This window comes from Engraulis encrasicolus, chromosome 15, assembly GCF_034702125.1.
Source record: "Engraulis encrasicolus isolate BLACKSEA-1 chromosome 15, IST_EnEncr_1.0, whole genome shotgun sequence".
Classification (NCBI taxonomy): Eukaryota; Metazoa; Chordata; class Actinopteri; order Clupeiformes; family Engraulidae; genus Engraulis; species Engraulis encrasicolus.
Window position 1 is genome coordinate 7,773,967 of NC_085871.1, and position 15,000 is coordinate 7,788,966.

Here is a 15,000-nt window from a genome sequence, read left to right on the forward strand (position 1 = left end):
GTCAAAGAGATGTCTATTAAACCTGCGCAGTCCAGTGTTTGAAATCTGATGAAGTCATCCAAAGGAAGAACTTCAGAGATGTTCCGGCACTTTTCTGACATTTTGATTTATCAGGAACACAACCGGGGGGTCTTTTTCTCCATCGTTGCTGACTGATGACTCGTACGAAGTTCTTCTCAGTCAAGTGCAGCCTTTCATCTTGGGGAATCCAGGCTATATGGAAAAAAGGCAAGGCAAAGAGGGGGAAGGGAGGAGCAGACGTACCTGTGATTTTGATTTGCATCTTGAGCTGGTAATTCGGTTTGAAGGAGCCATTTCAGGTGCCCTGGGGCAGACTCAGGAATGCTTGCATGCATCAAGTACATAATTGGTGCAAGGGTCTTGGAATTTTTGTGGGATCACAAAAACTCCATCTTTGATTTAATGTAGAAATCACTGCTGAGGACAGAAGAGGGGATCTACTTTTCTACACGATGAATATGCAGCTTTATATATTCCACTTTTTGCCACTGCATCTAAAAGGCATTTGTTTGGTAAATGAGTGAACGTCCCTGTTTATATGTAGGTTTGAGATTTCTGTTTTATAATTTCGCAGTCATGACCTAAACCTGGCCTCTCTCATTTGCTTTACGTAATATCCACTTTGATCTAAAATGAATTTTGATTGCAAAGATTTTCATTGTGTATGTGAGGGAAAGGGAGAGGGGGCAGACAGAATGGGAATGAAGTGTCCTAACAGCCGACTTTTTTTATTGGGCTATGCCCAGATTCAGAGCCAGACAGTATGATTAGGTAACTATTTGTGATCTGTTATAGACTCATGCAGGCCATTAAAATGCAGGTTTTAATGCACCAGCTAGGCTGTGCCTCTCTTATGCATCGGGAAAAGGAAAAGTGCATTGGGGCCCAGTTCAATTTTGTGACTTTACTGGAATGGAAAATACATAAATTGCGGAGGGGGAAAGAGCATAAAAAATGTAAATTAGTAACAAAGTGCGAGAACGCAAAAAAATATATTATAACAATAAAAACGACCTCGCCATCAATCAAATGACAAGGAGACACCAGTGAAGGTTAATAAATATAGGACTAAAAGTCCTCCGCGTCTTTCTCACAAGTCTGGAAGCCATCAACGGAATAGCAGATATGAAATCTAGAAATGAAATCCAGAGACACTGTGTTAACGTGTTATGTAACTTGACACATTTTAAAATTATTCATCAGACGAGGGCAAGTAAAGTTTGTTCCGAATAGCCAACTGATTTTAGGCCCAGACGGAACAATAATTCATTTCACATTAACTGTGGATAAGGTCAGAGTCTTATGGACGGGTCAGTGTATTTACAGCTGTTGTTTACATGCTTTCATCCACAAGTATTTGCATACGTGGTCAAATTCCATTTTGCAGAAAAAAATATTTCAAATCAATGGCTTTGAGAACGCTCTATTAGACACAGTCTAATCCATGATGTCAGGAGGTCAGACCACCTAGTTTGCTTGCTATACTTCTGTGCTGTACATGTGCCTCGTCCAGGCCATACAGCCTTTGGATGTGAAACATTATTTCCACTTTCCTCCATATGGAGCTGAAGCATCTGTGAAATGAAACAGTCTTTTTGTAGCCAGTGTTTTTTCCTCACCGCCTGACATGTCACATACAGGGAGAAAAAACTTGTCTCCAACAACAGTTTCATCATCTTACACGGTAGCATGCATGCTTGACCCCGCATTCACATAGTCAGACACACAATGTGACAGCAACAGTTTATATGCAGTTTGGTGAGGAGGGGTGGAAATGACCTACTCTATATCCCTGTGTTCTTTTGTTAAATCCCCACAGATAACGAAGTCTGCTTGATCCATCATCTGCAATACTCCTCCTCCTTTATTTCCAGTAGTTTGGGATTATCCGAAGAAATGTTTCCAAGAGTCTAAAAGTCCTTCCAGGAAGTCTTCCTCATTTATTATGTGTAGTGGACACTCGCCAACGAGAAAACACAACAGAGATGGGGGAGAGTTGGAGGATTAAAAGGAAAAGATGAAAACAAATAAGAGGAATGAACCCTCGAGACAAGCCAAACTGTCCTATGACTATGTTTCTTGCTGGCAATGCTGCCACATTGAGATTAAGGATCATTATGGAAATCCAAGATGAACATTGCCATGAGACTTCTTGGCATTGGCTTTTCCAGAAGAAATGAGGGTGAAGTGTGTGGCCTTCCAGGTGTAACGGAGGCCAACTAGCAGAGTGTGGCGTGGAACCTTAGTAAACCTCCCTCCCGAAGCCTCAATGCGGTAGCGTTGTGCTATCAGACCGGCCCTTTAGCTCAGCGGTCTCGTACTGTGCCTCCCATTGAAAGAGTGAAAGCCCATTGGGAAACTCCAACTCCCATTGTCATTGTGACACAGCACTCCACAGCACACAAGTGAACACTGCACACTGCACACAACGAAATTGCATTTATGCCTCACCCGTGCAAGGGGGCAGCCCTCAGTGGTGCCCCATGGGGAGCAGTGCAGTGGGACGGTACCATGCTCAGGGTACCTCAGTCATGGAGGAGGATGGGGGGAGAGCACTGGTTGATTACTCCCCCCACCAACCTGGCGGGTCGGGAGTCGAACCGGCAACCTCTGGGATGCAAGTCTGACGCCCTAACCACTCACCCATGATAGTAAACCTCCCTCCCGAAGCCTCAATACAGTGCCGTAGCATTGCGGCCCCGAGGGAAACAAACTGCACGGGAACACCTCTGTTATTGTGGTGCCGTGACCCGGATGGGAGTGAGGTTTAAGGGGCTGACTGTAACAGAGGTAAACTAGCAGAGTGTGGCGTGGAACGTTAGTAAACCTCCCTCCTGAATCCTCAATACAGTGCGGTAGCATTGGGCTATCGGACCGGCCATTTAGGTCAGCGCGCTCGTACTGTGCCTCCCATCGCCGAACTGATGCGTTGACGAGGTGGCGAGTCCGCGGCCCCAAGGGCAACGAACTGCGCGGGAACACCTGTGTTACACAGGGACGATGGCAACGACTCTCCTCTACATGGGGCTGAGGGTCTGACGATTAGGAGAGGGACACCATTGTCTGTCTTTGTTTGCTAATCTGCTAACTGTGTCTGGATCTGTTTTTTTTTTTTGCTTTATATATCTTTTTACTTTGTTTTTTGTTTGTTTAACTGTGTGCTTCTATTTTGGCCAGGGCTGACTTGTAAAGGATAACTCTATCTCAATGTGATTGCCTTCCTTGGTTAAAGTGTTTATGAAACGAAAACAAAGTAAAGGAATTTGACCATTTCCAGGACAGATTCTTAAAGTTCTAAGCCTTGTGAATAAAATGGGATATTGTCTGGGTGATATTTTGTCCTAAAAGTCATGTTAAAACGTTCCCAAAAAGTGTTTTTTTGGTGACATGCAAATTTTATGCAAATGATATGCGTGACATAGAAGGGGTGAGTTCACCTCATTCCACCTTGTTCAGATCAATGGCGGCTAGTACCAAAACAAAGCGCAGTGTCAAGCAGTGTGTTGCTGGAGGGCCGAACGGTGCCAGCTGCAAAAATGGCTACTTGACAGAAGGAATATCTTTGCACAAGTTCCCTTCTGTGAAGAATGATGGAACTGTGGCCGACAAGGAGAAGGCTAAATCAAGCTAGGGCTCTGTGGATCCAATGCGTGGTTTTGAAGCAAGCTCTTGGTCACTGTTGTGCTCGGCACATTTCCACCCCTTGTGCTTCACCACAAATGTGGAGGTCGCGGGCATGGTTGGACTGAAGAGAATGCTATTGCCTCAAGCAGTTCCAACAATTGACATCGCCGGCGTGCAGACTGAAACTGCCCCTGTAACTGCTCGGGCACGAAGACAGGTGAGTGCACTGCTTTGCTTTAGGCTACTCGTTTTACCTTGTCCATCTGCTTTGTATGTTGTTTTCAGAATATAAAGGTAGGAGCAGGTTCGCACACTAAACAAGACACAAAGGTCAAGCACAAGGAGTTTTTTTATTAGAGCAGGGTAGAGCAGACGTTTCAGGCTGTTGCCATCATCAGTGCTCGCGTTTGTATGTTGTTTTCAGGAAAGGGTAATGCACATTACATGCCAAACCGATGCGAATGCTCTCTGAATATGCACTTTTTATTAATTGCCATTCAACTGGTCAATAAATTGGTTTTGGGAGGATATCCGCACATCAGCATGGTGCTCTCGGTCGAGGACAGCCAACTCACAGATTGGGCTACTCAGGGCTTTTTCTGAACGGGGAAATAGGGGCGCTCCACCCTCATACCTCCGTGGGTGCACCCTCATACTTTTATATTTATATATATATATATTTGAGCGCCCCTAATAAATGTCTCATTCATGGGGGGGAACACCCCCCTTCACCCCCTGTAACCTGCCATGATGCTCCCTCATGCCAAAAAATCCTAGAAAAAGTCCTGCTACTGCTTAGCGAATAAACAGAGATGCACATAGCGTAGGCCTACTTTGAAGCGTTGATTGTTTGTTTTTAGTATTGTGGTGCACGTGTGGCTGACGTTTGGACACACCTCGTCCTCAGAGTCCGGCTGAGGGACACGCGACACCTGTGACTTTGAGCACAAAAAATAATAATAATGATAAACGCTAAAAATATGCTGAGGACTCAGGCTATATAGGGCGGTTTTCCAACAGCCTAATACCTCAGTTTTTTCTCTAGTTGATGATATTTTTGCATGTAGCCTACATGGAATTTCAATCACACTATATCGCGCAATTGAATCAAAATGCCCCCCATTTGTCAACAAATACACACGCCATGTCATCTGTGGGTCATGGCAAAGCGCCCTTAGCAACCGTAACCATAAACAAAACGAACTGTCAGGCTATGTCAACAATCGTCACTTCGCCTGTCAGACATGTCACTTTCTGCAGATGTATCAGTGCCTCTGAAATAGATTTGTGCTGCTGTTTTTTTTTCTCATGAGGTTGGATGTGTGGTTTTTCGACACGCTGATGTTTGTATCAGAATTTTGGTTCCTTTATAAGATGTGGGTCCATCAAATGTGTGTTGTTTTCTCAGATCGCCATACTAGCAAACCAGGGACTCCCCTCTATGATGTCACAGCCCAGCTCATTAGTCACACCAAATTTCACAGAATTCACACTTTGAGTTGCCATTTTCACAAGTTCCTCCAGGATGATTGGGTTCAAAGTCTCATCGATGCTATCAGAAAAAACAAGGCTTTAATGGGAATGACTGTTTGTTTTCGTTTCATAAACACTTTAAATAAGGGTATAAGTGGAAAAAAGAGAAGGTACATTCATTCCCTGAACTCACATAGGATACACCTCTACCACCACCCAACCCAATGAGGTGACATACTTAGTGTCAATCGTTTTCCTCTTGTGAAAGCTAAGAAAAGCACACCAGAAATGATCCCTAAACATGCATAGGCCTATGTCTAAGACATACTTTCAGTTGAAAGGGTGCTGTGAATAAGGTTTAATGTAGTAGGCCTATATCAGATTATTATTTATTTACATAATGTGAAAGAAGAAAAGACTTCCTTCTTGTTGCACAAGGCTACACGTGCCCGTGGTGTCTCAGCAGGACAACACAAGCATCTCTGTGGATGAAAAATTGTCTGGAATTTAATCTTTGATTGCGCACTACATGGGGCGCACAAATCTGAAGTCCATCAACCACATCAAGCTCAGACAACACCAACATCAATATTGGAGGAATACAGAGTGCGAGGACAAAGAGAGAAAGGAAGGTTTTCCAAGTGGGTCTTGAAGTATATTTATCAGTGTGTGGATCTTGATTTATTTGAGTTTTATTGTTTTTTTGGGTTAGGGTTAGAGGAGGGCCCCGAACATTTGTGAAAAATTTAAGTGGGCCCCAAGTTGGAAAAGGTTGGGAAGCCCTGCGCTAGACATTTCACCTATTGTGCAAGGCGCAGACAATGAAATGCGTGAAGAACTAAAACCCATCTTGATTAATGATGTACCCAGTGTAATCAACTGATGACCCAGAAGTAGCAGTTCTCTCTGAACAATGGGTTGACTGAACTTCACTGTCAACTAAAATGATACAGATAATCTCTCTCTCTCTCTCTCTCTCTCTCTCTCTCTCTCTCTCTCTCTCTCTCTCTCTCTCTCTCTCTCTCTCTCTCTCTCTCTCTCTCTCTCTCTCTCCCAAAACTCCTCCTTGAAACCAGATACACCGCACTTAATGATAAAGAAGGCTGGGTTTTTCAAGAGGGGACGAATTGACTAGATGTCAATGTCGGGGAATGAATGCACATCATAAGGACCACAAGGAGTTTGCAGCCCGTTGGTCAAATTTTCACCAAATGTAGCCCTAAAACCTAACAGTTCACTTTACTGACGGGATCATCAAGAGACAAAGCCGGTGCGCGCCAACCTCTTCACCAAAAAATAAATCAGCGCTGCGCTCTAGGTTTACCATCTCCTTTACGCACAACTCGGCTCCTTTGCGCACTGTGTGTACCTCACCGAGAACAAATTGATGAGGAGAGCGACAGCACAATAAGATAGCCGGACCTATCCACGTCTGTTTTCACTTCAAAAGGGATTGCTGCTCGCGCTTAGGTGAGTACATAAAGAGGATATGTTGTTGGTTCTCCATATGTTCGTTCCCATGGACTGCTGTGTAACTAATAAATGAGTTATCAATGGAGTTGTTAGTGCTGTGACTAAAATGTAAGTTTTCTCCTTCAAGCAAACATCTATATAAACAAACTGTCTGAGCAGTGCGAACAATTTGATTACAGAGGATTGTTTTAGTTTACACCTCCATGTCAGAAAAACAGGAATTTCAAGTTGCACGAAATTGAGCTATAGATGCATTGTGTAGGCTAACAAATCTACAAGGACTGTTCAATTCCCCACTGCAAAATGGCAAAATTAGTAAAACGTTTAACTCTTGATGGTGTGTCTTGATAGGTTTATGATGGTTTTGGGAGGATGTCGCGTGTTGTTGACACTACTCTTCCTCAGTTCTTTTGTTCTCGCGCAAGGTACAGTTGGACTTCTTTCTTTCATACCGGTTTCCCCTTGAGAATATTTCATTATTAATGTAATTAGATATGTCTGTAAGTTGTTTGGCATGACCAACCTGGCAGTGATGGTGTAAAATTGTGTGTGTTTTGACAGTGGTGGAGGATGAAACCGTGTTTGACCTGTTTGAAACCAGCGGCATCACGCGGAAAACTGCTGGCGTAAAGTTGTTCAAGGGCATAGACGGGGATTTGCCTGCCTACCGCTTCATCCGCTTCGACCAGCTGCCCTCGGTCAGCGCAGCGTCCCTGCAGCAGCTTCTTCTGCAGATCCAGAACAATGAAGGATTCGTGTTCACGGCGACCCTGCGCCAGGACCGTACCTCCCGTGGCACTATCATCTCCCTGGAAGGTCCAGGAGAGAGACGACAGTTTGAAGTGGTGTCTGATGGGCGCACGAACACCTTAGACCTGGTGTACTGGTGGGCGGACGGTTCGCGCAACATCATCTCTTTTGAAGATGTGGACCTGTCTGACTCTCAGTGGAAAAATCTGACGCTGCATGTGCACGGGGAGACCGCCACGCTTTACGTGGGCTGTCGTCTGATTGACAGCTTCATCCTTGACGAGCCGTTCTATGACCACCTGAGCGCCGCCGGGGGTCGCATGTTTGTTGCCAAGGGTTCCGCCCGGGAAAACCATTTCAGGGTGAGCAGCATGTTCTGAAGAGGAACATATGGTATTGCCTTTACAAGTTACGCTCACCACTACCTCCCCTCCCTTCCCCTATTCCTCTAACATATAGCATAACACGGAAAAGCCATTTTCTGTCAGTCTTGGTTACATAGGTTATGACAGGAACCAGTGCCAAGTGTAAGGACAACAATATGGCCTACACATCTTGCAGGTGTAGCCTGTTAGCCAAACAAACTAAAAAGAGATCTCAGACAGCACATTCTGTCCCATGCTATGGTCCTTTCTGTTTACACGAGAATGTCTTTCTGTCCGTCTAATGGTTGTCTCTTTAGGGTGTTCTACAAAATGTGCGGTTCATCTTTGACACTGCACTGGAGGACGTTTTGGAAAGCCGCGGGTGTGTGCTGACCATGGCAGGTAAGTTATAGCACTCATTCACACACACACACACACACACACACACACACACACACACACACACACACACACACACACACACACACACACACACACACACACACACTACTTGATCTTTTCATTTTACAGATTTTTCTTCCTCACCATTGTATCACCTGACTTAAACTGTGACCTATAATTAACTATATTAACTATATCTCCCTTGGACGTGTTAGTCTTTGGGATATGAATTGTTGGTTTTGTTAAGGGTTGTAACGATATTGTATCGAATTGAGAAAATGTGATAAGCTGAGTGACGAAGCCGATACTGTATATGCAAGAAGGCAGTATCGTGACGTGCCCTTTCAAAGTTCTGTAGAAACCAACCACATGATATGATGTGATGGTGCTTCCAAGCTTGAAATCATTATCAGTATAATTTTTAAACAAAAAACACATTAGTAGCCTCTTGTAACCTATTCTAGTTATAACAAATTATCAAAAAGATACATTTTTAAAATCTTGGGACGTATCAAACTGTAGGTCAAAATCGAGATACGAACCAAATCGTGAGTTGGGTGTAGGCCTATCGTCACAGCCCTAGCTTTGTTTTAACAATTATTGTTTAACAAACATTTCAGGACACTCAACCTTATCTGTTGTACCATGCTGTTCTGCACACATGCAATACATATTGAGGCTCCTGGACTAGTGGGGGCAACATACACACAGCATGTCCCCTACACAGCATGGGAACCTAAAAGCCAGACACAGTTTTTCATGTCCTCTCTCCCATCTCTCAACTCTGGTCAAGGGGATGTGTTTTTTTCTGAAAAATGTTACAGTGTAGTTTTGGGGACGTGAGGGGGTTTGTTTGAATGCTGCCTTGGGGAGCTCGCGCTATGATGTCAGCCCATTTTGCAAACTCTCTGCTGAGGCCTTCTGGTAAAGAGCTACACAATGGGTTTGGACAAGCACATTCTCTCTCTCTCTCTCTCTCTCTCTCTCTCTCTCTCTCTCTCTCTCTCTCTGACTCTGTCTCTCTCTCTCTGACTCTGTCTCTGTCTCTCTCTCACTCTCTGTATCTGGGAAACATTTTTCAGCAGTTGGCAGCTGACTCTGAAAAATAAACCTTCTTCATCGTGGAGCTTGTGAGCATCTGAGCTGCTGTGCTCGCGCAGCAGTGGGCTTCTGACTGCCAGGCTGCCCTGCACTGCGCAGCACGGCACGGCACAGCATCTGAGAAATCCATCAGTAGTAGGGCATGTGGCTAAAAGGTGTGCATGCTATCCCCCCCCCATCTCTCTCCACCGCCCTCTCTCCCTCTCTCCACCAGCTTGTGGAAACTAGGTCAACCCGCCATCCACAGCCACCTGGATGTTTCATGTGTCACCTGCACCTCGTGTAGTCACATCATCACTTCAGAACTTTTGGGGGGGTTTTGACACTACTGTATGCTACACTTACTGTGGCTGCTGCTTTTAACCAAAGTGACTTATGGTTGTGTAGGTTACAGTCTGGAGCAATACCTTCCTCAAAGTCACTTCAGCCATGGATGTATTTTTTTTAGATATTTGTGGAGCTTTTTATGCCCTTATTATGACAGGACAGTTACAGAGGGGCAGGAAATGAGTGGGGAGAGAAAATTGGGGAAGGCCCAGCAAACGACCGGGGCCGGAACCGAACCAGGGTCACCGGTACCGCAACCCAGTGTACCACTGCTAGGCCACTGCAGGGCCATGGATAGATTTTTTTAGGGAGAGTTAAGGGTGAGATTCGAACCTGAAACCTTCTGAATCAAAGACAATCTCCCTGATGATTTAGCCGAAATACTGTATTTGGGCAATGCCCCCCTCTTTCTTACTCACTGGTATCTATCTAATCTATTCTCTCTGTGCGTGGCATTTTTATGACTGTGTCCTTACCATACCTGGTAGACCTTTAAAAGGCTGTTGCTTTTGTCTTTCAAAGTCAAAGTCAAAGTCAAAGTCGACTTTATTGACAAGTTCTTCCTCACAACTCTGCCTCTCCGTCTCTTCTTTTGTCTATCTTTTCTTTCTCCCTTTGCCTCTTTTTTTTTGTCTTGCTGGCTTTCTCGCTCAAGCATACTTTTTGTCTGCTCACTTCCTCTCCTTTTCACAAACATACCACCACACACACAGGCAGGCATACACACGCACACGCACACTCACACGTTCACACACACACACACACACACACACACACACACACACACACACACACACACACGCACACACACACACACACACACACACACACACACACACATGCACACGCATGCACATACACATGCACGCACAAACACACACACACACACACACACACACACACACACACACACACACACACACACACACACACACACACACACACACACACACACACACACACACATACACTTCCAAGTACTCATTGGAGATTTAAATGGGCTTTTCAGACTTTCAGAGAGACAGAAAAAAACACATACTGTTTCCAGAAGGGGGGCTGTGTGATTTAAGGCAGTCTATAGTAGAGCGCTCTACATCCAAAGAGGATATCTGAGGGAGCCCTGGTCAGCAGGGACCTGTTCTACATTTCACACATTCGTACTTCTCTTTCATAAACACATGTCTGCACGCACTCTTCGGCCAGAGCACCAGCTCACGTGATCCAGTCCTGCTGCTGCTGCTGCTGCAAACATGTTTCCGCTTCTTGACATTTTGTGCCGTTCAAATTTCGCCCTCAAAATACCGGTCGCTAATTTGTTTTTCTACCTGCCTGAAGAATTGGTGCCAGCTATAGGATCTGTTGGCTCTTTGAAATTGCTGAGACAATTATGTGACTGCTGCTGTCTTTTTTTTCTTATTTGAACACTCTGAAATTACTTTATTCAAGTGCTATCGTTGCCTGGCAACTTGGTGGTTAGATCAGGTGGGGTCAAAGGCGTGTGCTCTCCAGCTGTGAACTATGGAAGGGTAGACCAATGTTTCTCAAAGTAAACTTTGGGGACCGCTGGTTCTTGTCCTTGAAAGACCTCACACGGTTTGTGGGGAGATCTCCACAAATGCAGTCGGTGGTTACCAGACAAGATACTATTAGCTGTCTTTGTAACATTTTAGAGGACTAAACTGGTCTAAACTACAAGCATGGCTGGATTGGCCATAAGGAATACAGGCCATTTGCCTTTGTGGACTGGTCTTGGCCGAAAATGCCTGGTCTGTTTTTTTTCTCCCAGGCCAGCCCTGACTACAAGGAGACAGGCATGTCATTTATATACAGTAGTTATAAAAAAATATGTGATTTGCCTGTGTGATATAATGTGTCTAATACATGCATTATATTATAACATAGGCATTAATCTATTCAGTTAGTCTAGACAGTTCAGCTCACAAGTGGTCCCTGAAATTAATATTGGTATAAAGTGGTCCTTTGTCTGAAAAAGTTTGAGAACTCTGGGGTAGGCCCTTACTTAAATGGCCTCTATTTGGGACGCTTCCTATATGGATAAGTAACCTTGTTATAGTTTCAGACGCCAGCCCCACCCTCCCCTTTATGAGCCTTTTGTGCCTTCCCCTCTGGGCTCTAAAATTAGTTCTGACCTCATCAAACGAATGTTGATATTGAAATGATCAGTCGCAGCCTTCCTTGTCATTAAATGCTCATTCATAACATTAAAAAGATCCAAAGTGGTCATTATTGACAGACATTAAGGGGTTACAGTTATCTGTGTGTGTGTGTGTGTGTGTGTGTGTGTGTGTGTGTGTGTGTGTGTGTGTGTGTGTGTGTGTGTGTGTGTGTGTGTGTGTGTGTGTGTGTGTGTGTGTGTCTGTGTCTGTGTCTGTGTGTGTGTGTGTGTGTGTGTGTGTGTGTGTGTGTGTGAGAGAGTGTGTTGATGACAGTTTGAAATGTATTTTTGGTCTGTTTGATTGTTCCACCACACTGATGATGGGTAGCCACATAACTCTTCTATTTTTCCTTCACAAGAGTGAAAAAAATGTTTCGTGACATAAACCACCATAATCACCATTCTGGAGTCTGTGAATCTGTTTGTTTCGTTTTTGACACTCGAAGGCATGGATAAATTATTGTCATGTCCATGTCCAGATTGCAGATTAAAAATAACATCCAATTCATGCCAAATCTCTCTCATCACGCTCTTTTTCGCATTTCCCATAATCCCCATCTCTCTCCTCTCTCTGTCTCTGTCTCTGTCTCTCTCTCTGTCTCTCTCTCTCTCTCTCTCTCTGTCTCTCTCTCTCTCTCTCTCTGTCTCTCTCTCTCTCTCTCTCTCTCTCTCTCTCTCTCTCTCTCTCTCTCTCTCTCTGTCTCTCTCTCTCTCTCTCTCTCTCTCTGCCTCCCTCACTCCCTTTGATCCCTTTGTCTCTCCTCAGAGGACCTCAACACGGTGGGAGAGAGTCTGGACCTGGTGGACGTACCGTCCTCCATCGCCACCAACCTCATCAGCCCCAACACAGATGCTCCAGCCCCAGCCACGGGCTCCACGTCCGACACCATGTGCGAGCACTCGTGCGAGGAGCTCACCAACCTCTTCCAGGAGCTCAAGGGTCTCCGCGTGGTCGTGGGAAACCTCATCGACGGCATGCAGAAAGTGGTGAGTAACACAGTTGCCCCGTGGCTATATCCTGGCTGTCAGAATGGAAACAAATTGAAGTGAGCGTAACGGATGCCAACTGCTGGCCACTAGCTAGTCGAAGCCCTGAGGGGCCTACTGCACAGGATGACCTGTTGTTCTCGGTTACAGTAATCAGTGTTTTGTTGCTGGAGTTTGTTAGAAAAAAATCAGATCAAGTGTAAAATTTTGAATTTTATTGTGTTTTGTAAAAGAGCTTCACACGTGTAGCATGACGTCCTACAGCACCCTTCAGTTTAGTCTTCTCTCTGTGATTAAGTCGCCCATACATACAACTTCACTCATCATGCACATGTACAGTGTACTTGTGTACTCTGTACACATACACAGGTACTTGTATTTCAGTTCTGGGACAAAACAATAAATAAAAACCATTGAACTCTATATAAAGAGTACAGTTGAGAGTCATGTTATTAATAATAATAATGACATTAATGGCAGTTTTTAAGAGCCTTCTGCCAATTGCAAGGGCCCTTCGAGTTATCCCAACCTCCAACCCCTCCCCAGCTGTGGCCTTGAGTGAGTCAGCCACACCTGCTGTGTCCCCGTCCGGCCGCTAACTGTACACGTTGCCCAATTAGCTCTGCTCGCCTGGCAGGAGAACTGAGCAGCCGCTTTGTTTTGCTTTGGTGTGAGTGTGTGTTTTCCTTGCACCAGGAAAAGAGGCCTTAACAAGTCAACGGATTTTTCCGAGTGTGCCCCCCCACCCCCTTCCTTTCCCTCCTTTTGGCCCTCGTAAAGCCGTAATTGGAACATAATTGGTGTGTACCTCCATACCTTTGGAAGGAATGTTTGTGTAGTAAATCATGCGTGAGCCTTCAGCCCCCAGTTTTCTGGGTTAAAATTTACGACTCAGCAGATTGGCTGATACCGGAGACGAATGACTTTGTAAATAACCGTATAAGATGTCCTAGCGAAGGCCTCTTGTCAGGAATTTCCCCTCGTTGCATCTTGGTGTGTAAGAGACTGACAGACAAACTGTTTGATGGATGTTCCGCAGACCGAGGAGAACAACGCCATGCGAGAAGCGCTCGCTAAGCTGAAGACCCCTGCGACCATGGTGGACCAGAACATGTGCTGGCAGGACGGACGTATCTTTGGGGACAAGGAGGACTGGGTTGTGGACAGCTGCACCCACTGCACCTGTCAGGTAACCAAGTGGGAGGAGAGTCACCAGGACCCCGTTTCTCGAAAGCATCTTTGCTAACCAGTTAGCAACTTACTAGGTTTCCAATGGGAAATAGCATTGCAACCAAGTAAGGTGGTAACTTAGTTAGCAACGACGTTTTCGAGAAACGCATCCCAGGCCTATACATGGGTTTCCTGTTTATAAACGATCCCCGGCTGCGCACCCCTGGCTGCGCACTCTTCAACCTCTGATTGTTGGGAACTCTTGTCGCTCAAAAAGTACGCTCACATGGTTGGCTGCTTAGCATCTAGACCCTCCTCACAGCGCCAATGTTTGCAAATGAGAAACCTACTGTATGTATAGTACATGAATGTGAGCTCTTCTATGACTTGTTTTTACTCATGGCTTACCCTTTGAGGTGCATCAAACATGGGAGAGCATGGTGTTTAAAGACACTTACTACAATGCGCATCACAATATGATGCTGATAATAATTGTGATACTGATAGCCATTTTTTATTTCTTCATAGACACTTAACTCTTGTATCGTATTGGTGTTTGCATCTTTTGAAACAGGAAGGGAAGGTGGTGTGTCGTCAGATCACATGTCCCCCTGTGGCCTGTGCAAGTCCTTCTTTCATCGACGGAGAGTGCTGTCCTGTTTGCTTGCGTAAGTGCCTGCTGGCATGCACAGTATACATTAAACACATACTTAATATTTTGACATATTATGGAAGAAAGTTGTTATTATTATTGCTAATATTTATCTTATTTGTCTGTCTTTCCCTTTCTCTCTCTCTCTCTCTCTCTCTCTCTCTCTCTCTCTCTCTCCTCTCCCTCTCTCTCTCTCTCCACGTGTGTCCACTATATATTTTGCCTGCTATAGCGATGGACAGTGACGATGGCTGGTCTCCGTGGTCTGAGTGGACCCAGTGCACGGTGACGTGTGGCACGGGGACGCAGCAGAGAGGCCGCTCCTGTGATGACAGCTCCAACAGCTGCACAGGCCCCTCCATCCAGACACGCAAGTGCAGCCTGGGGAAATGCGACAGCAGAGGTAGGTGGAACATTTACATTTGACCTCCGCCAAGGAGGTTATGATTTTGGTCGCATTGGTTTGTTTGTTTGTTTGT

The 15,000-nt window shown here is 45.2% G+C and overlaps 1 protein-coding gene across 1 annotated transcript in view; it reads left to right on the forward strand.

The window, feature by feature from the left end:
• The first annotated feature begins 6,233 nt into the window (after positions 1–6,233).
• Positions 6,234–15,000, forward strand: part of thbs2b (thrombospondin 2b) — a 30,455-nt gene continuing 21,688 nt past the window's right edge. Inside the window, exons 1-8 of the mRNA XM_063216927.1 lie at positions 6,234–6,588; positions 6,943–7,016; positions 7,153–7,703; positions 8,024–8,108; positions 12,479–12,699; positions 13,739–13,888; positions 14,444–14,537; positions 14,754–14,924. Coding sequence (XP_063072997.1) covers positions 6,947–7,016; positions 7,153–7,703; positions 8,024–8,108; positions 12,479–12,699; positions 13,739–13,888; positions 14,444–14,537; positions 14,754–14,924 — 1,342 coding nt within the window. The 5' untranslated portion in view covers positions 6,234–6,588; positions 6,943–6,946. The remainder of the gene's footprint in view (positions 6,589–6,942; positions 7,017–7,152; positions 7,704–8,023; positions 8,109–12,478; positions 12,700–13,738; positions 13,889–14,443; positions 14,538–14,753; positions 14,925–15,000) is intronic.